The 25,128-nt window shown below is 45.9% G+C and overlaps 2 protein-coding genes across 10 annotated transcripts in view; one reads left to right on the forward strand and one right to left on the reverse strand.

Annotated features, from left to right (window-relative positions):
- Positions 1-3,445: 3,445 nt before the first annotated feature.
- Positions 3,446-19,785, reverse strand: ARV1 (ARV1 homolog, fatty acid homeostasis modulator). The gene is made up of 5 exons (XM_042907451.1): positions 19,525-19,785; positions 11,197-11,316; positions 8,550-8,703; positions 5,482-5,706; positions 3,446-4,425 (listed from the first exon to the last, which is right to left on the reverse strand). Exons 1-5 carry the CDS (start codon positions 19,732-19,734, stop codon positions 4,283-4,285), a joined length of 852 nt encoding a protein of 283 aa, XP_042763385.1. The 5' UTR covers positions 19,735-19,785; the 3' UTR covers positions 3,446-4,282.
- A 152-nt stretch (positions 19,786-19,937) lies between these two features.
- TTC13 (tetratricopeptide repeat domain 13) overlaps positions 19,938-25,128 on the forward strand; it is a 79,788-nt gene continuing 74,597 nt past the window's right edge. For 6 of the 9 annotated variants that reach the window (XM_042907439.1, XM_042907440.1, XM_042907441.1 and 3 more), the window contains exon 1: positions 19,938-20,279. In XM_042907439.1, coding sequence (XP_042763373.1) covers positions 20,009-20,279 — 271 coding nt within the window. In that variant the 5' untranslated portion in view covers positions 19,938-20,008. Of the gene's footprint in view, positions 20,280-20,735; positions 20,978-25,128 lie in introns of those variants that run through there. The other 3 variants (XM_042907450.1, XM_042907446.1, XM_042907448.1) reach the window with 2 other exon arrangements.

The raw sequence follows: 25,128 nt of genomic DNA on the forward strand, positions 1-25,128 counted from the left end.
TATATATTTTTTTTTTAAGTTTATTTATTTATTTTGAGAGAGAGAGCAAGCGGGGTAGGGGTCCGCACTGTCAGCACAAAACCCCAATGCGGGGCTCGAACCCAGGAACCGTGAGATTGCGACCTGAGCCGAAATGAAAAGTCAGATGCGCAATCGACTGAGTCACCCAGGCGCCCCTCAGGGAAAGGGCTTCTAATAGTTGTTTTCATAAAAATAAATACCTTTATGGTGCTCAAGAAAGGTTGGGGATGTATCGGGTGTGGATTAAAAGATCAGTGATCGTCTTCACTGACGAGCTGACAGGTCAAAGATTCGAAAAGCTGTGACCAGCATATTACATTGTCATTTTTTTTCTACAGGCTCCATCCCATGGCTATTATGCGAGGTCATTCCAGTTGGTTTTACTTTTTACCTTGGCCTCTTCTTTTTAGCATTCTGTGTTGGTTTCATCATCCTCAGGATAAATGACAATTCCCGAGGCCCTCTGTTATCTGACCTTACGTAGCTTCCTAGGCTCATTTTTAAAACCCCCAGCAGCCACGCTCCACCCAGTTGTGTGGGCTCTTCGGTTCCCTGCACACGTTACATTCTCTGCCCTCCAGGGCTTGGCATGCATGGTTATTTTCCCTCCAGGGACACTGGAAAGTTCCTTTCCTTTCCCCCTCCTCTCAGAGGACCTTCTCGACTTCTAAGGCCGGAACAGGTGTTCCTACTCTGCATTTCCCTAGATCCCCTTTACAGCACTTACCCATGCTCCACTGCAAATACCTTCTCAGGTTTCCAAATCTATCACTACTTCTGTAAACTTTAAGAGGCCTACTCAACCCTGCATCTATACTGTCTGATGCACATAGTAGGAGCTCCATAATATGTCACATGAATAAGTGAATGATGAACAAAAGGGTAAACGAAACAGGGAGAGAGAAAGGGGGGGGGGGAGTGCGATCTTATCTAAAGGCAAGATTATCTTGCTTTTATCTAATATCAGTTTTATGGAGATAGAATCCACCCCTGTAAAGTGTCGAGCTCAGTGGTGTTAGTTATTTAGTTTTGGATCAGCCATTAAAAAAAAAATTTTTTTTAATGTTTATTCTTATTTTGAGAGAGAGAGAGAGAGATAAAGAAGGGGAGGGGGAGACAGAGAGAGAATCCCAAGTCGGCCCCGCACTGTCAGAGTGGATCCCGACCCGGGGCTCAAAATCACAAACTGTGAGATCATGACCTGAGCTGAAATCAAGAGTCGGATGCTTAACCTGCTGAGCCACCCAGACGCCCCTGGGTCAGCCATTTTTAAACAGTGGCTTAGTCACAGGGGAAAATACTGAATTCATGAAAAATTCACAAAAGCTGTTTATTTTGACTTTATTAAGAGAAAAATATTTCTGTTGTTGTAAGAACACAATACTAAATACATTATTTATAGCCAGTAACTTACCATTTAAATTAAAAAGATACAAACATGTCAAAGGAATGAAACGTAGATCTTTTATTATGTGTGGATCATGGATTCACGTTCCTCCTCCATTTCCAGAGCTTCCCCGAAGTGGTCTAAAGTAGGACTCTCCCCTTGTCCTCTCCCTCATTCCCCAGGCAGCACCCCGGGCTCTGAGCTTGCCTGGGTCTGTGCCTATATGTGGTTCGGTTGTTTCTTATGGGGGCTATGTGGTAGTTTGGGGGGTTTCCGATGCCATAACCATAGCTTTCTTTTTCAGGAAGTATATCCAAATCTTTGCGTCATTTTGCTCAACAGAAATGATTAGCTTGGTTTGTATTTTATGTCTTCTCTGTTGCAAGGGCAGTTGGTTGTGCCACAGATTAATAAAGAACACAACTGGGGGCAGTAAAAGAAGTATGTAGGGTGACACATTCTGCTCAAAATCAACTCCACAAATTCTTCTTGGGGCAGGCCCTGTACTTCGGGAAACATGCTGTTTCCTCATGTATAAACCACACAGTCTCTCCCAGAACCAACCTTTTACCCAGGCTGGGGGAGTCAGGCATAAACGCTTGGAATCGGAATAGAAGATGTGGACAATATAAAACATGAGGTAACGTAATAGGAGGACAATGGTTTTCAAACGGTTGCGAGGCAGGTGACTTTGTTTTCCTGACTGGAAATTACAGTGGATCGCGTGACAAGTGGAAGCACCTGGGGAAGGAGGACCAGAACAGTCTCCGGAAATCCTGGATACGACCACTGTGGTGCTGGGCTGGGCCCTGGGGGGGGGGGAGGGGGTCAACGGGAGTGAGCCCACAGACTCGAGTTTTTGGAAAGCCTTCCTTCCACAGAGAAGCCAAGATGACTGACTCTATCTGGTTGGGCAGAGACGAGGCCACCCCAGGCCCCGGGGAGAGCAGAAGACATATGGGGAAGTGCAGAGGCTGTAATAGAAGATGGGGGTAGGAACATGTCTGCGGAGAACGAACTGGGACCGGAACATTGAGGACCACGCTTATGCTAAGAGAACACACAAAGTCGTTCCTCAGGAAGAGACAAGAACCTCCAGGGTCAGCAGTAAGAGACGATGACAGACACGGAGGGACGCCACCACGGTGCGTGGCGCCGGTCTGGGTGGAGGGCCTGGGAGGAGGCTGTTGTAACCTTTCGGGCAGGAGACAAGAGCTGACCCGGAGTCTGAGTGAAAAGGGACATTTCCAGAGAAAAGCTTCGGGCAAGGATTCTGTTTGGGTGGGTACAGGGCGGTGAGATGGGAGTTCAGCTTCAGAGGTAAAGGCGGGGCCGTGCTGGCACTGCCTGGGAGGCAGTGGACGGGCAGAGAGAGCGGGCAGAGGGGCAAGCTGGAGGTGCTGGGTCTGGGAAGCCTACGTCCTGGGAGCTGAACGTGAACGGCAAGAGAGAGGAGAGAAGCTGAGGTCAGAGTCCCGGGGCTGGGAAGCCGGTGAACAAAAGACCGACGGAACGGGCGGCTGGTCTCAGAAGGAGGGGCTCTGGGTGAGCTTCCAGAGCAGAGCTAAGGGAGGAGTCTGACAAAGACCTGGCAACTGGCTTCCCTCTGATTTTTAGGAGGGCAGAGTCAGGAGACTATGGGAGAAAGTATGTCTTACAAAGAGGAAAGGTGGTGAAGAAGCAGGCTTGACCCGTTGTTCTAGAACAGAGAGCTGTGCGTGTACGGTTTGCAGAGGAGAAGCAGCCAGGGCACGGGAGAGGACAATGAAAAGAGCTGTGTCTGAAGACCTGGAAAGGAAGAGCATTGGCTGAGCATGAGGGGAGACTGAGGTCACAGGAGGGAGGATGGCCTTTCCGCAGTGGAGAAGGTTCGGACCTGGGGTGCTCTCCTGCCACTTTTGTGCTTCCCTCGCTGCCTGCACCCCCACCCCCAAACCGGCCTCTGGGTCTGCTCCAGGCCCCCCGCAGCCAGCACAGGCTGCAGGGAGGGCCAGGCTGTGGGCGGGAGCCTGTGACCTGGCGCGGGGGGGCGGGGGGTGGGGGGGGTGGGGGGGAAGGATGCTTCCAGGGAGCAAACAGCCCAGAGAGGAAGACAAACATGGGTCCAGGACCAGAGGGAGGGAAGGAGGGAAGAAGGCAGGCGACCAAACGAGTTTTGAGCTGAAGAAGGAACAAAGCTCTAGCGATAGCGTAACCAGCTTGACTCTCAGCAACGGGAGGGCAGACGCGGGAGGGAGGAGCGTGGGGGAGGTTCACTGGAGGTGGCCACGAAGGCAGAGGGGCATCACGGAGGTCCAGCTGAGGCTCTGTGCACGCGCAGCGCTGGCCTCGTGGGGAAGACGGCCGCGGACTCACCCCAACGGCTCGAATGAGGCGCGGCCGGCAGAAAGGCAAGGGGCTGATGGGTTCGGGGACTAATGGGGATGAATCGGCAGCTGCCTACATTTGCAGGTGGGTAAGAAGCGAAGCAAGGCCGGTCAGAAGTGGAGGTCGAGGGAAGGTGAAGAGGCAGCCCACAGCAGGGACCGTGGAAGGGAGGACGAGGGACTGGGGCGGGGTGGGGGGGGGGACAGCGGCCAATGGGGCAGATTTCGGAGTCAGGTCCTGATATAAGCGACATGGCGTGCCAGTGTCAGAGAGGCGGGGAATAGGGCCCCAGGAAGCAGCAAAGCACGGATGTGGATGTCCTTGACCTAAAGCGAAGGACCCAGAGAGATGTGCACTGAAGTCCTCGAGGGGGGCGGCCGAGGTGACCCAGAGGCAGTCAGGGGCTGGGTCACGTAAGGGCATCTACGGATTCTGCGATGACGTTGGTCTCATTTGAGGAGGACGCCCGTCTGAGTGTGTGAATGCTAAGAGGCTTTTGTACCCTCTTCAAAAGTCTTGAGATTTATAGATGGTGCAATCACTTCCCACGTCCCATTCCATCCTCTGGAAGAAGTAGACCATGGTGCTTTCCACCAGTAAGCCACTCACGATGGCCAGAAAGGAGAGCTTTCGGCTGATATTCAGGGTCACTGGAAAAGAACAGACAACTAGTAAGTCCTTAAGAGTTTCAGTGATGTCAGCATGTAAAGTACGTGGCATTCTGAATGGAACTCTTTTGTAAAGCTGTTTTTGAGAAAAATCTCTATTTGTTCTTATTAATTGGTGCTGGTATCCTCTCCCACTTTTTTAAAATCTACGGACCTCTGGAGAGAAACAAAGCATGTGCCGTTAACAAACCCACGAAGTTTCTCCTCCTGAAATCAAGACACAGATTTCCATGAATACTGAGGGAGAAAATTCAGAACAGATTTTAAGGTTATAAAGAGATCGACAAAACAAAACAAAACAAAAACAAACCAACCCGGAGACTCTCCGTTTAACAGTAAGCATTACAATAAAAGGTATCAGGTAGCAGGCTCATTTAAAATAACCCTTCGTTCTCGGGCGCCTGGGTGGCGCAGTCGGTTAAGCGTCCGACTTCAGCCAGGTCACGATCTCGCGGTCTGTGAGTTCGAGCCCCGCGTCAGGCTCTGGGCTGATGGCTCGGAGCCTGGAGCCTGTTTTCGATTCTGTGTCTCCCTCTCTCTCTGCCCCTCCCCCGTTCATGCTCTGTCTCTCTCTCTGTCCCAAAAATAAATAAAAAACGTTGAAAAAAAAAATAAATAAAAAAAAAAAAATAACCCTTCGTTCTCACAATGGATGGGGAAAATGAAGACCCCCAAGGCTGCTCATCCCTTCTTTGGTGTGGTAGGAGCTGTGCTTCCTGGCTTGACGACTGCCCCGCCACGTACATTTGGACAAGTCATCCGCAAAGCGGAGGTTAATGACGGCTGCCCTACTAACCCCACGGCACTGAGATGTTGCACATGAAGGCATTTTAAGAACTAAAAAATACCACGTGGTTAACGTGAACAAATAACCGACTATGCGCTCTGAATAAGGCATTAGAGGAGTGCCAGGCCCTGTTATTATTCTATGAAGAATTCCAGAGTTTAACAGGTTTGGCAAGAGCGTGTCGGAGGTGCAAGGCTTTAAGCTTGTGTGTGGGCTGAAAGCGGAGGAGAAGGAATAAAACATAAACATACCTCTGATTGCCTGAAAATTGGATGTAAGGACAAATACTTTGATGAGTCTGAGGCACAGGGATGTGTAGTCGTGCTCCCAAATGACGGCTGGAATCAGCAAGAGTTTTCCGTAGCTCGACAACAATAATGCTTTCAGCAGCAAAATGAAGTCGGGCTTTTTTTTCGCTGTCGTCGGTCGTTCTACCCACAGGAAAGTAAAGATGCCAGTAAAAAAGGCAGCTTGTTCTAAGGAGGGAATGGAGGACAAACACATGAATGTCCCTATCTGAACCATATCCCTCTAAAACCAAATAAGCCACAATTCCAAAATACAACTTACTGGCTGACTTCATTAGAATTGCTTTATCGAGATCAAATTTTCTTTTTCCTCCCTCCTTCTTTTTTTTTTTTTTTTTTTTTAAATAAGCCCCTGCCTTTTGTGTCAAATCCTGCTGGTATGATTTCAGAAACATAGTTCAACAGTTCTTTCGTGGAGTATTTCATCACCCACCGAAGCAAAAGTCAGTCCGTTAGGATTGTGATCATCAGCTCTCTGAAGTTCTTTCTAGGAAGTAAGACTCTGTTTAGGTATTTTCAGTGTTCGAGGCCTCCACAGAAAGAATAATACAGGAATACGGAGGTTTTTTTTTAAGTCCGAAAGATGGGACCCAGCCTAAGAATTGCATATGAAGATGTTTTTCTTTGCTCATTCTTCCACGATTTATTGAGTACCTAGTATCTACAAGATTTTGAATACTGTTATCTAAATTTAAAACTTCCTTAATTCATGTTAACAAGCTTTCTGAGTGCAATTCCTCATCCTTCCAGAAAGTATTCATAGACAGAGTCCAGTACAGGAGAAGCCACAGTTCCACTGGGTCCACAGAACAGAGCACGGGCTGTTCTGTTCCCATTAACTAGGATTTTAACATTTCTTTTAACTGTGGTATTATTTTTATTCAGACTCTTAGTCCTCTGATTACCCAGCTGCATACGTTTTGAGTGATCTGTCCCTAATTCTATTTTTTCCCATAAGCTATGTTATGTAGGTTTCTGCAGAATCTGGTTTTTCTGGAACACGTGTCATCTTATAGGAGAGACAACTGTATCCTTCCTAAAATGTTTTATAACCAAACAGAGTCAAAGTAAAGAGGTTCCAAACATAGGTGATTAGAATCAAAAATAATTTTGGCCGGTTGACCTACATGACAGGGACACCAAGGGCTTGTCAACTGCAAAGACCTGCTCAAATAGGCTGATCTTATAGCCTCAGATTTGGACCAAAAAAGTAATAAAAGCAACAAAAAATTCCTTAACAACAAGAACGATCTAAGAGTGGGTTGTCTCCTGTCGCTGGAGATACTCAAACAAAGCTAGATCATTTTGCAGAGCTGAGGGAAGGATTTCTAGCACTGGAGAGAAGGGTGGACCAGATAACCTCCACATCTATCTAACTCAGAACTTGAGAGATTTATGTGTTTGCACCAGCCCTTGGGCTCTGCACAGTCTTTCACAAGGCAGATACTATGAGGCTTTCATGGATCAGCCGGGTTCAGGAGGACCTCCCCTGCCTACAGAGTGCTGCACGGAGAAAACACCAGATGGGGAGCCCGGGGAGCCACCTGTCTCAGTGCTGACCTAACCTGCGGTGGGATTTTGGGGAAATCATTGCCTTCCTGCTTCTATGTCTCCACGGGAGAACCTAACCTATCTACCAAAGAGGATGGTTGTGAACATTAAGTTGATAAAATCGTAAAAGCAGTGTTTAAATTATAAAATGCTATATTTATGTAGGGCATTTTTTAATAACCTATTTTAGGGGGTCAGAACCTAATAGTGGATTAAAAAAGTAACAGTAGAAAAAAATTTCTGAGTGTCAAAATATCCACTATAGAGTAGGTGCTACAGCAATTCTGAACTATTTGAAAATAAGCCTGGTTTATTTTTTATATTAAAAATTACGGACACACAGGAGCTTATCCTCAGAAATTTTAAGAGGTTTTGCTTTAAAGCTTAAAATTACATTAGGTTCTAGTTCCTGGCGTAGGCAACGTTCTCAAGGATGTTTTTAATATTATTATATACGTTTGCGAATTCTTAAAATGTAAATTTTAAAACCTCGGAAACGGATGAGAGGACCAAGGAAGTGAGAACAAACAGAAGAAAATGGGACAAAAGAGGACACACAGTCCAGGAATATGACACTGCAGTGCACCGGAGACTCAATATTGCTAAAACAATATTTCATTATAATCAAAGAGTTTTAGAAGCAGAGCATGGAAGCCTGTAAGTAAGAAAACAGTGGCAGAAATTAATTCAACACAATTCTGACCTCAGTCACAAACTCGAATCCTGGAGAAAAGCAGTTCCTTGAACTTAAGGAACGTGGGACAGGAGTCACTTTTCCTGAATGCAGTCAGAGAAAGAACAAGTTTTCCCTATTAAACAGGTTGCATGAGTTCAATGCAATTAGCACAACACATTGGATAAGGTCTCGCAATTATCAGTCTGTTTTAATAAAGATGAGACCTGGGGAGTCTTTCTTTTTTTTTTTTAAATTTTTTTTTAATGTGTATTTATTTTTGAGACAGAGAGAGACAGAGCATGAACGGGGGAGGGTCAGAGAGAGGGAGACACAGAATCCGAAACAGGCTCCAGGCTCTGAGCTGTCAGCACAGAGCCCGACGCGGGGCTCGAACTCGAGGACCGCGAGATCGTGACCTGAGCCGAAGTCGGCCGCTCAACCGACTGAGCCACCCAGGCGCCACTGGGGAGTCTTTCAACTGGACAATCAGAAATTAAATTTAAGAATTTTATCGACGATGGTATGCCTCGACATATTTTACGAAACTCTCTAATCTGATAAACCTAACCATTTCCGTAGCAGATGTGTGGTAACAAATAAAAAAGCAAGCGAGCACATAATTTAGACAAACTCATCTAGCAGCTTAGCAGTAGAGCTGAACGTTTAAGTCTCAAGTCCTATGTTAACCCCCTCCTCTTACCAATGATTAAGCCCACCCACTTCACTTGTGATCAGAATAGTGGGGACTCGATGGCTGAGAACAGAAAGCGTGGCTTCTTCGTACCTAGAGAAGCAATTGCGAACATTCTATAGAAATCCCACTCCTTGGCATATCTGATGAAGTCGTCAGGATCAGTGTTCTGGTTTGAATCTTGAAGCTGCCACCATCTCAGGTATGCTTCGCAAAGCAAACAAAATATGCAGAGTTTCCCGTGCATCTGGTAGTCAAAAAGACAATGCCATTTACTGGGTAGAGAAACACCTAATTACACGTAATATCGAGTAGGCACAGACGTAGCTAAGTACTTGCGGTTTTGAAGAACCTCCCATCCCACAGCTTTTCAAATTCAGGACTGCCCGGTTAAGCGTGTAATTGTGTTGCCTGTAAACCCGATGGCTCCTCATCAGCAATGACCATCAGAATCACAAGGGGAGACTTTTCAGATTGCAAATGTCGAGGCCCCAGTCCTGACTCAGAATCTTGGGAAGTAAATCCTACACATGCAATTTGGAAACAGTCCTGGGGGCAAGGCGGGATTCTGATGTATGCCCTTCGCTAAGAAATACCGCTCTAAAGAGTAGTTCACCCTTCACACTCTATTTTCAGCATCTGTCCTATACACAGAAGCAAGCACAGAATTCATGTGACTCGTGGATAGACAGAAGCAGCAATGAGAACACATTTTAACCTGAAGATTCCATCATACCACATAGGAAACTACTAGTCTGAACATAAATTTTTATTTTTATTTTATTTATTTATTTTTAAGTTTTATGTTTTTTAAAAATGTTTACTTTTATTTATTTTATTTTATTTTTTAATTTATTGTTTAATTTACATCCAAGTTAGTTACCATATAGTGCAACAACTGATTTCAGGAGTAGATTCCTTAATGCCCCTTACCCATTTAGACCATCCCCCCTCCCAGAACCCCTCCAGCAACCCTCTGTTTGTTCTCTGTATTTAAGAGTCTTTATGTTTTATCCCCTTTCCTGTTTTTATATTACTTTTGCTTCCCTTTCCTTATGTTCACCTGTTTTGTCTCTTAAATTCCTCATGTGGGTGAAATCATATGATATTTGTCTTTTTCTGACTAATTTTGCTTAGCCTCATACCCTCCAGTTCCATCCACGTAGTTGCAAATGGCAAGATTTCATTCTTTTTGAATGCTGAGTAATACTCCATTGTATATATATACCACATCTTCTTTATCCATTCCTGCATCGATGGACATTTGGGCTCTTTCCATTCTTTGGCTACTGTTGATAGTGCTTCTATAAACACTGGGGTGCATGTGCCCTTTCGAAACAGCACACCTGTATCCCTTGGGTAAGTACCTAGTCGTGCAATTGCTGGGTCATAGGGTATTTCTATTTTTAATTTTTCGAGGAACCTCCATACTGCTTTCCAGAATGGCTGCGCCAGTTTGCATTCCCATCAGCAGTACAAAAGAGATCCTCTTTCTCCCCGTCCTCGCCCACATCTGTTCTGAACACAAATTTTTAAAAAATGGCCCTATGCTGGATGAGTGTCAATTAATATGTGGAAAAAACAGTAATTAAAAGGTAGAAATTTTTAAAGCTGCAAGTTCTAAAGAGTCTGAAATTTTGGCAAAAATAAAAATTATCAGGTAACAAGAATTGGCTTTTTACAACATGTTTCTCCTGGGGTGCCTGGGTGGCTCAGTCGGTTAAGTGTCTAACTCTTGGTTTCAGCTCAGGTCATGATCTCACGGTTTGGGAGTTTGAGCCATGCCTCAGGTTTCTGTGCTGACAGTGTGGAGCCTGCTTGGGATTCTCTGTCCCTCTCTCTCTGCCCCTCACTCTCTCAAAATAAATAAACTTTAAAAAATAAAATAAAACCCATTACCCATTGGACTTTCTATATCAATATAAAGTGGGGAAAAGAAAGTGTGTGCAAATGCACTGCAGTCCCAGGATAGGTATCAGTGTGGGCTTCTGAGGTTCTTCTAGTTGGCACAGTGGTTCTCCTGGCTGCACTTCAGAATTACCTGGGGGTTTTAAGAAATACTGATGCCTGAACTCATCCCCAAAGATTCTGATGTAACCGATTCTGGGCGAGGCCTCGGCTTGGAAGGATGAACTGCTATCCACCCTCTCTCTCCCAGGTGATTCCATTGTGTACCAAAGTTTGGGAATCAATGCTCTAGCAATTTAAAAACTGCCCTGGTTATTTATTTTTATTTATTTTATTTTTATTTTTTATTTTTTTTCAATATATGAAATTTATTGTCAAATTAGTTTCTGCCCTGGTTATTTAACGTGGGGGAGGGGAAGGAATTCCCTCAATAGGATATAAAATGTAATACATTGTATTAAAATATTTCTCTTTTAATGGTCGCTTACTTCCTCTAGCTATATTTGTCTCCTTACCTGGATATATTTAATTTTATTCTGGTAGAAATAACTGGTATCTGTTTCAAAAGGAAATCCACTAAAAGGCAATATAGATTATAGTTTTTCAATTTCCTCCCAGTGAGTGTATTCTTAAATATTCACTAAACACTGTGTGCCTTGTTTATCAATGCCTGCTATTTCTAGAAACTTCCAGACACTGTTGAGATAAAAGACCCATGCTTAATAGACTTTCTTTTTAAAATAATGTTCTTTAATTCCGTTCAAATTATTCTTTAAAAATGCAAGAGCATTATCAAGTAAAATTAGAAAATAAAAAAATTAGCACAACTTACGTTTATTTTCGTATTGAAAAGAATATGTCTGTAGGCCTGGGCTTTGCATAAAATAGCATTAATCAAGATGATAACAGGATCATACTCGATATATTTGTCTACAGGTTTCTGGCAGGATTTCTGAAATGATGCAAGATAATATTAGAACAAGCAAACTCATACATTCTGAAATCTTAAAGGATTCTGAACTAGTAGTCTATTTTGGACTTGTATAGCAATAAGAACATGTCAGCATTTATTTAAATTAACTTCTCTTCAGATACAAAATGTTCACATTAGCTCTGGTTTCAGAAATGACTAAATGCAATCTTCTAGGCTAGAAATATTAATCTTTTTTTAAAAATATTTTCTTAATGTTTTTATTTATTTTTGAGACAGAGAGAGACAGAGCATGAGCAGGGGAGGGGCAGAGAGAGAGGGAGACACAGAATCCAAAGCAGGCTCCAGGCTCTGAGTTGTCAGCACAGAGCCCGACGTGGGGCTGGAACTCACTGTGAGATCATGACCTGAGCTGAAGTCGGATGCCTAACCAACTGAGCCACCCAGGCACCCCAGAAATATTAATATTTTAATCTCATATGTAAGGAAGCTAAAAAAATATTTGATTTTTTTAGAAAATATTTTCTTAATGTTTATTTATTCCTGAGAGATTGAGAGAGAGAGAGAGAGCGCGAGCGAATGAGCAGGTGAGGGGCAGAGAGAGAGGGAGACACAGAATCTGAAGCAGGTTCCAGGCTCTGAGCTGTCAGCACCAAGCCCGACGTGGGGCTCGACTTCATGAAATAGCGAGACCATGACCTGAGCTAAAATCGGACACTTAACCAACTGAGCCACCCAGGCGCCCCAAAGATATTTGATTTAAAGACTGGATTAGGCAGAGAAGTATCCCAGAAAATGCTTTCACTTTGTAGGACTTGTTATAAAATAAAGAAATACATTTATAATGTACTTCCATTGATAAACTGTTGCCTATTGGCTAGATGGCCACCAACTCTGCGGTTCTTGAAACATGACTTGGAGAAAGGGGTTCAGAGAAGTAAGCCTGCACGCGGAGATTCTGAGAGCTAAAAGCAAGTAAAGAATGTGGCAGATACTGAGAAGCTCTTTTCTTCCCCCGCCTCCAATTAACATTGAGAATATGGGAGGAAAATGCTCTTTCTCTGTGATGAACAATGGTGAAAACGCTGGAAAATGCTGAGCTATACATAAGCAAATGGGGTGCAGCTTGGTTCCAGGTTACCGGAAGCAAGACACCTGGGCTCTCAGTAATTCCTACTACATTAACTTTTTTGGACACAGGTGATTACAATGTTATCAAAGTGCAACACCGGCAGAACACATAAAACAGGTGTACAAGAACGAGCTCATCAGAGGGGTGCTTGGGTGGCTCAGTCTGTTAAGCGTCAGGTCATGATTTCACGGTCCGTGAGTTTGAGCCCTACATGGGGCTCTCTGCTGTCAGCAGAGCCCGTTTGGATCTTCTGTCCCCCCTCTCTCTGCGCCTTCCGCATGTATGCTCTCTCTCTCAAAAATAAATAAACATTAAAAAAAATTTTTTTAATAAAAAATATTTTAAAAAAGAGAACAAGCTCATTAGAAATGTGACATTTCAAAGAGTTTTAGTTACAAAGTTGAGTTAAGGCAACTGTTCTAATAGCTACAATTCAAACATAAAACATTTTGAAATTCTGAAAAGATAAAATAAAAATGGAAGTGATGGATATGCAAACATACTGGGATGGCCTTTTAATTACATCAAAGTGCTAGGGGAAAAAAACGAAGGGCGTTGAAAGATATCAACCCCACATTCCAAAGGTAAAGAAAAACCACTTCCGACTGAAAGAGTTTCTCCACTTCATTCGTGTCATTTACAAGAAACGCGTATGTTTTTAAGTCATCAAGTGAACCAATGAAGAGAGACGTGCTATTACCTCATTTAAATACACCTAATCACACCGAGGCATAAGATGTTAACGATTTCAGTTTTTCAGCTGGGCAAAGAGTAAGCCAGTGTCTAGACAGAAGCCGCGGAATCAGACATCCTATATTCATGACGAAGAGCTGTTTTCTAGACACCCTGCCTGTGCTGCCCCTGGGCAAAACACCTCCTCTCTACAAACAACACTGCAACACCGGGAGATGCTACTCCATCGTAAAATGGAACCGCTGGCTGGTCAAGGGTCTTATCTCTGTCCGTTACAAGTTCCCTCAAGGGCACCTGGGTGGCTCAGTGGGTTAAGTGACTGCCTCTTGGGGCGCCTGGGTGGCGCAGTCGGTTAAGCGTCCGACTTCAGCTCAGGTCACGATCTCATGGATCTCGTGGTCCGTGAGTTCGAGCCCCGCGTCAGGCTCTGGGCTGATGGCTCAGAGCCTGGAGCCTGCTTCCGATTCTGTGTCTCCCTCTCTCTCTGCCCCTCCCTCCTTCATGCTCTGTCTCTCTCTGTCTCAAAAATAAATAAAAACGTTAAAAAAAAAATTAAAAAAAAAAAGTGACTGCCTCTCGGTTTCAGCTTAGGCCATGATCTCCCGATTCATGGGTTCAAGTCCCATGTCAGGTTCTGCACTGACAGCATGGAGCCTGCTTGGGATTCTCTCTCCCTCTGCCCCTCTCCCTCTCCTGCTTGTTCTCTCTCTCTCTTCCTGCTTGTTCTCTCTCTCTCTCTCTCTCTCGCTCTCTCCCAAGAATAAACAAATATAACTTTAAAAAAAAGTTTCCTAAAACCCGTACGTATGGAGGCGGCAGTGCAAGTCGAGCTGAGCCAGGATTTGGACAATTTTTGGGAGGAAGTGGCAGAAGACAGCAGCCCAGTTTTCCCTTTTACAATCACTTGGCCGACAGATGTGTCTGTCGCGGCCACAGCGTTCATTGCAACAGCTCTCCCAGCCATTTCTATGGACCAGGCACTTCCAGGATGCTAGATACTCCCCTTGAGATGTCAGTCTCTATCCTCAAGGACCTTACAGTTTAGAAGAGGGCGCATAAGCATGCTACTGCAAACACTACAATGGAAAGGACACAGGGTGACAGGAATCCCCATAGGAGGGGCGGCTCCTGGTGTCACGTGCCCTGTGATGTGCTCCGCCCACCTTCCCTTCCTAGCATTCTGAGTATTTTACAAGCACTGAAAGTTCATTGGCGCCCGCTGGTTCCCTCCCTATCAGGTTAAGCCTAATTTGTCCTTGTTCTGCCTCTGCTACCTTGCTTCTCCCAGGAGGGCTCCCTCCACCTTGAATGCAAGGAGGAAACCCACACAGGCACAAAACAAACACACAGTAAAACATCCTAGTGGCAGATGGCTACGTTTAGATTATGTTTTCTTACTCTGGCAAAATCGTTCCGCTCCCTTTACTACTGACTGGACGAGTATCGCGAAAGAGAAAGTTGTCCTCTGAGAAATCCGTAAGCACAAGGGACTATGCACATCCCAGAAACGCAGATATTTCTGCCACCTCTATGTTACCATGGATACGAATTACTTTCTGCTGCTATGTTCTTCAGTGCCCTGGGAAATCACCTCTCCTTCAGCATATAAGCTGGCCAATATTTTATGAACGTTCTTGCTGCTTCTTCCTCCCCATCATCTCTAGGGCCGTCCCCTTCCCCACTCACTCTCAAACCTGTTCCATTTTAGCTCCACAATCAGCAAAACATGTATCTTAAAACTGGAGGCCCCTAGACTTGAAGCTCTTCAGGGTTAGGATACCCTCTCATCCATCTCTGCATCCAGCATGTAAGGGTGGAGGCTCCATACTGTTCGCACTGGACAGAACTCAAACTTGTGAGGATCTCAATGGAGTCTTGTCTTGTTACCATCGTGAACCTATCAAGTATCTGAGCACACAAAACTATCTGGGCACTATAGGATGTCAAAAGCACTGTATCTTTAAGCCTACTTATAAGAAACCGTGAAAAGCTGAAGGAGAGGGAGTGGCTGAAAGCAAGTGACATGCTTCCATTAGATGGAGAAAAATTCGGGAGACAGGGGCAAGCTGCGGGGGACGGCACTGGAGACATAAGAGCAAAGGGAAGGGAGGTAAGGATGAGAACTACAGGTAGGAGATCAGGCCGAGTATACTGCTGGTAGCTAAGGGACCGAAGCATGCGTGAGTCACCAGCTTATAGCAACTGTGGCTATTTTTCCAGAACAAATAGCCCGATGTGTAAGAACTGTTTACTTTTTACTCTGACTTGGAGGGCCTTTAAAAAATTATTTTGCAATTTAATTTTCAGAGTCCAGCATCAACGAAGTGATTTTCCCTAAATAATGCTACTATGCAGGGGCGCCTGGGTGGCTCAGTCGGTTAAGTGTCCGACTTCGGCTCAGGTCATGATCTCACGGTTTGTGGGTTCGAGCCCAGCGTCGGGCTCTGGGCTGATGGCTCGGAGCCTGGAGCCTGTTTCGGAGTCTGTGTCTCCCTCCCTCTGCCCCTCCCCTGTTCACACTCTGTCTCTGTCTCTCTTGAAAATAAATAAACATTAAAAAAAAAATTTAAAAAAATGCTACTATGCATATTACTATGCATTATCATGATAAAGGAGATTACCCACTCTTATCTCATCAGGAAATGGCTGTGTACAATAATGTACTATACCACCATTCATTACCCCAAATATAATTCTAAAATCTGTCTCCTAGGTGAGAGGGGCCGATGTTGGGGGAACGGGTGGGGAGCCAGGCGAGGGTGTAGTGGCTGACCTAAACAGCTATCCAATAATTATTTTCCATAAAATTACTTTCCATAAATAAGGTATAGAGAAGCCAGCATCTGATGATTAGGAAAAGGATTTTGTTAGTTTAATGCCAAGAATTTTAAAAAATAAAGATTAATTTATATTATATATAATAATTTATGTTATATATATATTATATTATTAAAGATTACTAACTTTAGTTAGATGGTTATGTGGTTGTCATCTTTAAGACAGATGACTTAATTGTGCCAGTCCAAAAATTATTAAGTTTAGATCCCATATAACTTACTATTCTCTCCCTTGTACTAGGATGGCCAAGGATATCACCATCTAAAAACATAGAAATGGCTCGTTCATTCAACAAATATTTATTGCATACTTACTATTTGTTAGGCACTGTTCTGGATGATCTAGCTACATTAATGAATAAATTATATGTAATCTCTTGTGTAGCTTGTATTTCAGCGGGAACAGACAAGCAATAAATAACAAATAAGTCAGCTTTACAGAATATTCAAAGATGATAGGTGCTATGGGAAAGATAATGCAGGGAGAGGTGATAAGGCATACCAGACCTGGCAGGGGGAACCACAATTTGTAATAGGGTGGTCAGAATAGACCTCTCTGAGAGGCCAATAAAAATACTTGAAGGAGGTGAGGGAATTAGCCATGTCAGATCCTGACAGAAGAGTGTTCCAGGCACAGTGCAAAGGCCCTGAGGAAGGAACTTGCCTGGTTTAAGAACTATCTGGAGGCAGGGGTGCCTGCCTCCAGTTGGTTGAGCATCCAACTCTTGATTTTGGCCCAGGTCATGATCTCATGGTCGTGGGACTGAGCCATGTGTTGAGTTCCATGCTGACAGCACGGCACCTGCTTGGGATCCTCTCTTTCTCCCTCTCAAAAAAAAACCCCAAAAAACCAAAACAACAACAATAACAAAACTATCAGGAGGCAATGAAACTGCAGTAGAATAATGGAAGAGTAGCAAAAGACTACATGAGCCTTATAAACCAGTGCAAGGATTCTGACCGTAATTCTGAGTGAGATGGAAAATCACTGGGAAGTTTGAGAAAACTTCAATTTTATTTTATTATTTATTTATTTATTTTTTTTAAGTAGGCGCCATGCCCAACATGCACCTTGAACTCACAATCTGGAGATGAGGAGTCTCATGCTCTACTGCCTGAGCCGGCCAGGTGCTCCTCTACCTTACATTAAAAAAGAATTTTATATGTTTTAATTTATTTTCACGAGAAAGACAGACACAGTGTGAGCGGGGGAGGGGCAGAGAGAGAGGCAGACACAGAATCCGAAGCAGGCTCCAGGCTCCGAGCTGTCGGCACAGAGCCCAACGCGGGGCTCGAACTCGTGAACCACGAGATCATGACCTGAGCCCAACTCAGATGCTTAATCGACTGAGCCACCCAGGCGCCCTGTCTAACTTACATATGAAGAGGAACACTTTGGCTGCTGTGTGAAGAGGCTCAAGACGTTCAAGGGTGCTACAGGTTAAGAATTATGACAATAATCCCGGTGAGACATGATGGCAGCATGGACCAGCGCTGTAGCAGCAGAGGTGGTGAAAAAGCAGAGGATTCTGAACACGATCTGAAGGCAGAATTAACAGGACCTGCCGAGCACCCGAATAAGGAAATAAATGCGGGAGAAAGGAATCAAGGATGACTCCAAACTTGTTTCGTCTTAGGAACTAACACGGCAGAGCCGCCATTAACTGTGAACGTTTGAGATAACTAGAAATATCCAACTGGAGAAATCAAGTCGTCAGTTGGACATTTGTGTTCTGGAATTCAAGGAAGAGGTTCAGGCTAGAGGTTCAAACTTGGGAACTGTCAAAGTGTAGATGGTCTTTAAAGCCATGAGCCAGAATGAGCTCTTCAAAGGAGAGTGTGTAGAGAAGAGGCCCAAGAACTGAGCCTCACGGCTAAGAGGTGAGGCAGGTGACACAGAACCAGAAAGGAGATTGAGAGGAAACAGCCAACAAGGTAAGAAAACTGGAAGAGCCTGGTGTCCTGGCAAGTGCACTCAGCGTGTCCAGGGGAAAGTAATAAGGTCAAGTGTTGCTGACAATTCACTGAGAATAGACTATTGGGTTTAGCAAAGTAGAGGTCTGTGATCTTAAGAACAGTTTCTTGTGAAATGCTGGGTGGGAAGAAAGTGTGTCTGAAGAAGATTCAAGAGAAACTAGGAAAGGAAATCGAGATAGCAATTAAAAATATCTCTTAAAGGACTTTTGCTGTCAAAGGGAAGGGGAAAAAGAGCGGGAGCCCAAACAAAGGAGGAAGTGGAGTCAAGTTGTGTGTGTGTGTGTGTGTGTGTGTGTGTGTTTAAATTAAGGAAAGACTGTACATGTATCGGTGGGAATGATCCAGTGGAGAGCAGAAGATTATAGTCACAGAGATGTCCCTAATGGAAGACGACAGGGACGTCTAGTGCACATGAGCACATTGGTTTTGGACAGGTATACTGAACAGTTCATCCATCCTAACAGCAGGGAAGACAGAGCATATGAATAAAGGGTGCTAGGAATGGATTTATGTGGTTGCAAAGCTTGTGGAAGGTCTCCTCTTTTCTTTTCTTTTTTTTTTTTTAGCAAAGAGGGCAGCATATGTGGGGAAACTTGAGGAGCGAAAAGGTTTGTGGGAATGGTGCATGGATCAGTGAAATGCAATGTGATGGTCAGATGATATCATGGGCTACGTGAGGTTGGTGGTCATGAATTTAGGTGTCTTTTTCCTCAGTGAAATACAGCTGCAAGGGTGAGGAGACAGATCAGACAATATGCTGGACTCAACCAGGGTTGCAATTTTGCCAAGTGAGGGAAAGCACTTGAGACCGGAACAGTGATAATGTCGGCTGACAACAGATTAAATAGGTACACGTTCCTACTTTGTCTGCTCCCTGTGTATTAACACCAGGCCATGTGTTCCGAATGAGGATTATTACTAGCAAATCATCAGATCAGAAATGGGACAAAAACCTATTGACTGCCTACTATGCGGCTGGTTCTTTGCTAATACCGCAAAAAGAACCTCCAATTTTGTGACTTTTTAAACATAAAAAGTCCTGTTAACTCGTCATTTTTGGTTTTTGTGTCACCAACGTCCAGCTTAGTGCTTTGCACACAACACAAACTATACATTCGATCATCGCAAAGGATGAACCCGACATAAAGTGTTCTAGGAAAATTTAATACAGGTTATGGAGTGTATGGATGATAACATTTACCAGTGCAAGGGTGAACAGCTAAAACTTAAAGAGTTTGGGCGTGAACTCAAATGTCAACATAATCCGATTTTTAAATTTCTCTGCACAACGCCTACATCCATCTCCATTCGAGAATCCGTCCGCCGCGTTAGGTCTCACCAGCAAACACGACGGGTATGAGAAAACCACTGCAGGGTAGTGAGTTCTTTAACACTATGGATAACCGCAAAGGCTCGACTGACTCCGGACAGGAATGTCAAGTATTAAACTGAAGACTGTATTACAGGACCCTGAAACTCGTTGATTTTTCTGCCCTAAAACGCTGACATACATATCCCACTGCCTCTCATGGTCCCCAAATCCCGCCACGCCATTTTCTTCCCCAGGACACCCCACGCCTGACAACTCACGCAGATGGTTATCTTCAGCACTCCGTGGTTATAGTCTCGATACAACTCCTTGGCCTCTTGGTTGCATTCGATGCACCTGTACTGGCAAGAGGCCGAGGCAGCAGTGGGAGTGGGAGTAGCCGCAACCCCATCGGTGTTCCCCTTGCCCGCGACCACCCCTTCTGCGTTGCCCTTGCCTGGCCGTAGCCCATACCGCCCACCGGTGCCCATTTCCACGCAACTGCAGCCGAGAACTTCCGATTCAGTGGCGGGGAAAGACGTCAGACATCAGACCGGAAAGCCTGTCCCGTGCGGTGCTTGCTGGGATTCGTAGTCTCAGCCTCGGAAAGGGGACTCGCGGCTGGCCGAGCCGGGACTACAACTCCCAGCAGGCAACGCCACACCCCTTCCCTCCCCCTTGCCACGGCCCACCTGCCCGCCGCGGGTTAAGGCTGGGAGGCCGCAGCGTGCGGCGAGGGCCGCCGCACATGCGCCTTGAGGAAAGATGGCACCTGCCGGCTGCTGCTGCTGCTGCTACTGCTGCTGGGGCGGCGCTGTGGCCGCCGCGGACGCCGCCCGGCGCGTCCTGATGCTGCTGTTGCTGGGGGTCCTGTCCGTCGGGCCGCGCCCGGGTGCGCTGGCCACTGAGCACTACTCGCCGCTGTCCCTGCTCAAGCAGGAGCTGCAGCATCGGCAGCAGCAGGAGGCCCAGGCAGGCGGCGGCTGCAGCCCGCAGTCCGGGGACTGGGGAGACCAGTACTCGGTCGAGTGCGGCGGTGAGTGGGCGGCGGGCGGGCGTCCGGGTCGCCCGGGGCCGCGGGGACGGCGGGGCCGTGGGGACGGCGGGCTCCCGGGGGCCGATGTGCGGGCGGCCCGGGCCTCGCCGCCGCCGGCCGCGGTGCGGCGTGTGCTCCTGGGGGAGCCGGCTCGGCGAGGTGTCATCCTGGGGCCGCTTCCCGCCGCTCGCACCCACGCCGCTGCGCGCCCTTCTCTGGTAGCTGCCGTGGGGAGGGTGGTGAATAGAGAAAAGAGCTGAAGCATGTTCCTGGGGACCAGGGCGGTCTCTTCGGAGTTGCAGCAATTGTCGAAAGGGTGGAGGAGGAGATGGCAAGTGGCCTGGGGCAGCCCCGGTTCCCGCTCTGTGCCCCACGGTTGCCGAGGGGAGGTTGCCGAGGGGAGCGAGGGAGGGGAAAACGGAAGGACGGAGGAGGACCGGGCCCAGTGGGGGGCCCGCGCCCGGAGTGGGGGTCGTCTGGCCCTTCTTAGGCCTGGAAATCAGGTTCTCTGACCTGGGTTTGATGTCTTGTATTAAACATTATCTCTCCAAATTCGATCCCTGGAAGAAAGAAGGGAAGACAAGAGTAAGCCTATTTTATCTGCTCGATGACATCTTGCTGCCAGTTATTTAAGAGTGACCTGTGACCTGTCCGGTATCTCCCAGTGAGTAAGAGGGCCCCGCAGGCCTTCAGCCTGTGTAAGTCAGAGCCGGGGTATTGGAACTAGGCCATCTCATTGATTAAGTTGGGCGCTTTTGCCCCCAATTTAGTAAGTCGTGGCAGATGCCTTAGGGGCAAATACATGCTTGTGGTTTTTTGTTTTGACATTTCCATAGGATCTTTTCACCCTTCAGTCCCCTCCCCTTCCTTTCCTTTTCCTCTTCCCCCTAATTCCCTCAAGGCTTGCTTTTGAAAGCTCTGGGTCTACCTAATTCACTAGAAGCTGGCTGGTCGCTTTTGCAGCCTGGACAGCTGTGTTCTTGAACATTGTGTAACTGGGAAGACAATAAGCATTTTTTAGTTGAGAGATGTCAAGATTAGCACACTCTGATTTCCTTTTAGCACAATCTGACTCCCTTGAGGAAGTCTCACTCATTGACTTTGTTTTGTAGTGGGCCTTGGCTAGTAACAGCGTAAAAAACTCGGCGGGCATTGTATAGTGGGAAAAGAATGGCTTTTTACCTCTGTGGCTTCCTGTGACTCTGAACAAGTTAATTGCTTGTCTTGTCAAGTGAAATTGCCGCCTCTGTAAGTTGAAGACACTGTTACCTAATTACCGGGTTTCATTTTCTTCACAAGAGTGCTGCGGGGAAAGTGAGAAATAGCCAACATAATATGGAGTGCTTGCCGTATGCCAGGTGCTGTCGTAAGAGTAGGTTGGTTAGCCTATTTTCTTAAGTCTTTTGGAACACCCGTCACTACCTCATTGAATGGTAGCTCCTTTTCCTCAGATGAGGAAACTGCGACACGGTGAAATCATCACCTTTCCTGCGGGCCCACCGCTGTAAAGGGACGAGGCCAGGTGGTCAGGCTCCAGACAAAGCTTTGTCTTAGACACTAAGTCATTATAGGTAGAAGAACACATCTGTAGTGAGTGCTAGCATATAGGACGTTATGTAAATCTTCATTTCCCCTTCCCTTGTATGGTCATGTGATGCTCACTGGCTCAAGAAGACACAGATTGTAGGCAGTAGAAGTTACAAATTGATTTATATTATGAAATTGATTGATAGTATTGATCTAGGTGGCTCATTTCACTCCATGGCTTATGCCAGTCTTTGGAGTCCTTATTTGGGCCAACTCTGACCTGTATTATGCTTTTCCCCTAGGTAATATAAGTTTTCATGAACCGGGCGTTCGGAGGAGTTTTCCTGTCCATTCTACCATTCCCTCACATGTGGAAACCATTATCCAGAGTTCTTTGCGTCAAAGGATGAACGCAATCTTAATGAAGCTTTAAGCATAATTGGTCAAATGTTTCAGTTTTTCATTTATCTCCCCCCATGTAGTTTCTTAGTACTTGGTTTCTTAGTTTGGCATTCCACATGTGCTGTTGGAAATGTATGGCATGAGTCTTTGAGCCAGCCTCCCCTGGGGTGACGTGAATGTCCCGCAGTTGCTGACAGGCGCCGAAGTCACTTGGCTGCTGCTGCTGTTCCCAGTTAATAATTCCCAAAGGCAACTGCTTATGCTACTTGGCACTCCAGCTGTGGGACGTGACAGGAGCCATCTCTGTCATGGTAGAGACTCCCCAAATGTCTCTCATTTCTCCCTCTTCATTTTGGACGAGTAGGTAGAAGCTGGACCCTGTGAAACTGCCCCATTCCCTCACTGTCCTAAGAAGAACAGATGTGGGAACAAATTCAGGATTTACAACTAATCATATCATAGCCCAGAGGTTCTGAATCCAGAACCCCCTTCTGATCAACAGAAGGGTCTAGATAAGTGCCAGGATCCAGAACGAATCAGTTCTTGAGAGCCTCACCATCCATTCATCACGTCGTCATCACTTGCTGGCCTTTCCAGCCACGAGCCTGTCCGTGTCAAGCCAGTCCGTATGCAGAGGACAGACACAGAAGCACCGCCACTTTTCAGAAGCCTTCCCACAGCTTTCGGATTCAAATGGCTGAATTGACACCTGCTTGGGTCTAAATCTGCACACCTTCCAATGAGCTGTATGGGTATTCTCGTAAGACCGAACCCCCAGTGATTACAGGGCCAAAGACAATATGTGTCTTCCTATGGTGGGAGCCCATAGGTCTGAACAGCGCACTGGCAATGGCTGATTGTGCTGTGTGGACCACCATCAAATGGAATCCAGTGCCCTGGGATCAGCCTCGAGCTCAGTGGGCTGAACCCCATCGAGGTCCAGCTGCACAGATAAGCATGGATGACTGGGGCACCAGCGGTCTCAGCCTGACTTTGCTGTTCCCAGGCCCCCTTCAACTTTCTCCCCTGGCACGTTTTTGTATTTTATTTGAAAAACATGTATAGCCACAAACGTCAGGTCATCTGTTTTCCTGTGGGAAAAATAATCTTTTTTAAAAAAGTGAACGCTGTAATGTACATATTTTTCAAATAAAAATCAATTTCCCGGGGCAGCTGGGTGGCTCAGTCGGTTAAGCATCTGACTTTGGCTCATGTCATGATCTCATGGTTCATGAGTTTGAGCCCCGAGTCGAACTTAGCACTGACAGTGCAGAGCCTGCTTCAGATTCTGTCTCTGTCTCTGTCTCTGTCCCTTACCCCCCCACCCCACAGTATCTCTCTCTCTTTCTCTCAAAAATAAATAAACATTAAAAAAAAAAATCATTTTCCCTTCCTTGCTACCTTTGCCCTGTTTGTAGTTTGGAATTGCAGGAAGAAATAAGGAACAGAAGGTTTTCCCCCAATTTTTCCCCCTGGTTTTATGTGTATACGCACCGTATGTTATTTAATCCTCGACACTGCAGCAAGTACTGTTTTTATCCCCATTTTACCTAAGGTGAAACTGAGGCAAAGAGAAGTTGGGGAAGGTCCCACAGAGGAGTGCAGAGCCAGGGTTTGAACCTGGCCTCCCGACCTTTTGTGCATTATTTCCTTAGTAATATCTGCTGCTCAGTATACTTTCTTATTACTGATCAAGTCCCACTGTCTTCACGTTTGTTGAAAGTTACATTCTTAAGTAACTTCTAGAATTTTTTTGCTTACGTACCTGGAAGGATGCTTCACTGCACCGAATATTTTGGACGGTAGAGCTAGGATGGCTCTGTTCTTTTGCGGGAAAGCTATCTGTGTGCCTCCCACTTGCTCAGTGTTTTGGATCCTTGGGGATACAGTAGCAGTGGCTGGCTTCCCCCAAGTGGAGCCTGTGCCGGTGCAGGAAGAGACCAGTGTTCAGTAGGCCCGCTGCTAAGTGCCCTGAAGAAGGAAGAGGGCTTTGCTGCCTTGAGGGGGGCCAGGGAAGGCCTCTGATAAGGTGGCATCAACAGGGACCAGAGCAGAGCGAGCTTGGGAGAGGTCTTACCCCTTAACTTGGCACCATAAGATGTTACAGATCAGGCAAGTTAAGGGCTAGATAAGCTGTAACCTGTCCCTTAAGAATTTGTCTGTGTCCCCTCTGCTCTTCCTGGGAAAGCCACCTTGCGTCTTTCTTCAAAGGCGGCGTTCATCCCGTATGAAATACATCTTCGTGTGTCCTTTATGGACCAGGATGTATTGTAATAGTTCGAACCTGTGCACCTCTAGTCACTGTTTTTTTTAATTTTTTTTTTTAACGTTTATTTATTTTTGAGACAGAGAGAGACAGAGCATGAACGGGGGAGGGTCAAAGAGGGAGACACAGAATCTGAAACAGGCTCCAGGCTCTGAGCCATCAGCACAGAGCCTGACGCAGGGCTCGAACTCACGAACCACGAGATCATGACCTGAGCCGAAGTTGGACGCTTCACTGACTGAGCCACCCAGGCGCCCCTCTAGTCACTGTTTTGAAAACACTTTCATTTTCCTTCTGTGAAAATGGAGTATTTATAACAACAGTGATTTCGGATTTTTTTTTTTTTTCCTTTTTCCTGCCTTCTTGAGACTTTTGTCTGCTCCTAAAAGTTAGGCAGTCCTTGTACCTGATGTCTTTCTGGAACCTTTGAAATGGCCACCTTCATCTAGCTAGCAGCATTAGTTCTCTCTACGCTTAATGTCTCAATGAAGTTTGACGGTTAATTTACAACCTGAAGTAATTTTCCTTAGTTTATTGAGATTAATAATCCAAGATTTGAGTTTATTTCCCCACGGTTCTGTGTGAAGAAAAGGGAATTCGTGTCTGATTCGGGAGCTGTTAACTGTCACAAAAATAAGGAAGTAACTATGAACC

This window comes from Panthera leo, chromosome D2 (genome assembly GCF_018350215.1).
Source record: "Panthera leo isolate Ple1 chromosome D2, P.leo_Ple1_pat1.1, whole genome shotgun sequence".
NCBI classification, from domain to species: domain Eukaryota; kingdom Metazoa; phylum Chordata; class Mammalia; order Carnivora; family Felidae; genus Panthera; species Panthera leo.

Bases quoted from the DNA above. Each gene is read 5' to 3' on its own strand.
- ARV1 (XM_042907451.1), bottom strand. From the start codon at position 19,734: ATGGGCACCGGTGGGCGGTATGGGCTACGGCCAGGCAAGGGCAACGCA. The intron at 8,704-11,196 runs GTAAGTTGTGCT...TTTGACTACCAG, and splicing joins TTTTCAATACGAAAATAAAC to ATGCACGGGAAACTCTGCAT. The intron at 5,707-8,549 runs GTACGAAGAAGC...TTCCCTCCTTAG, and splicing joins GTTCGCAATTGCTTCTCTAG to AACAAGCTGCCTTTTTTACT.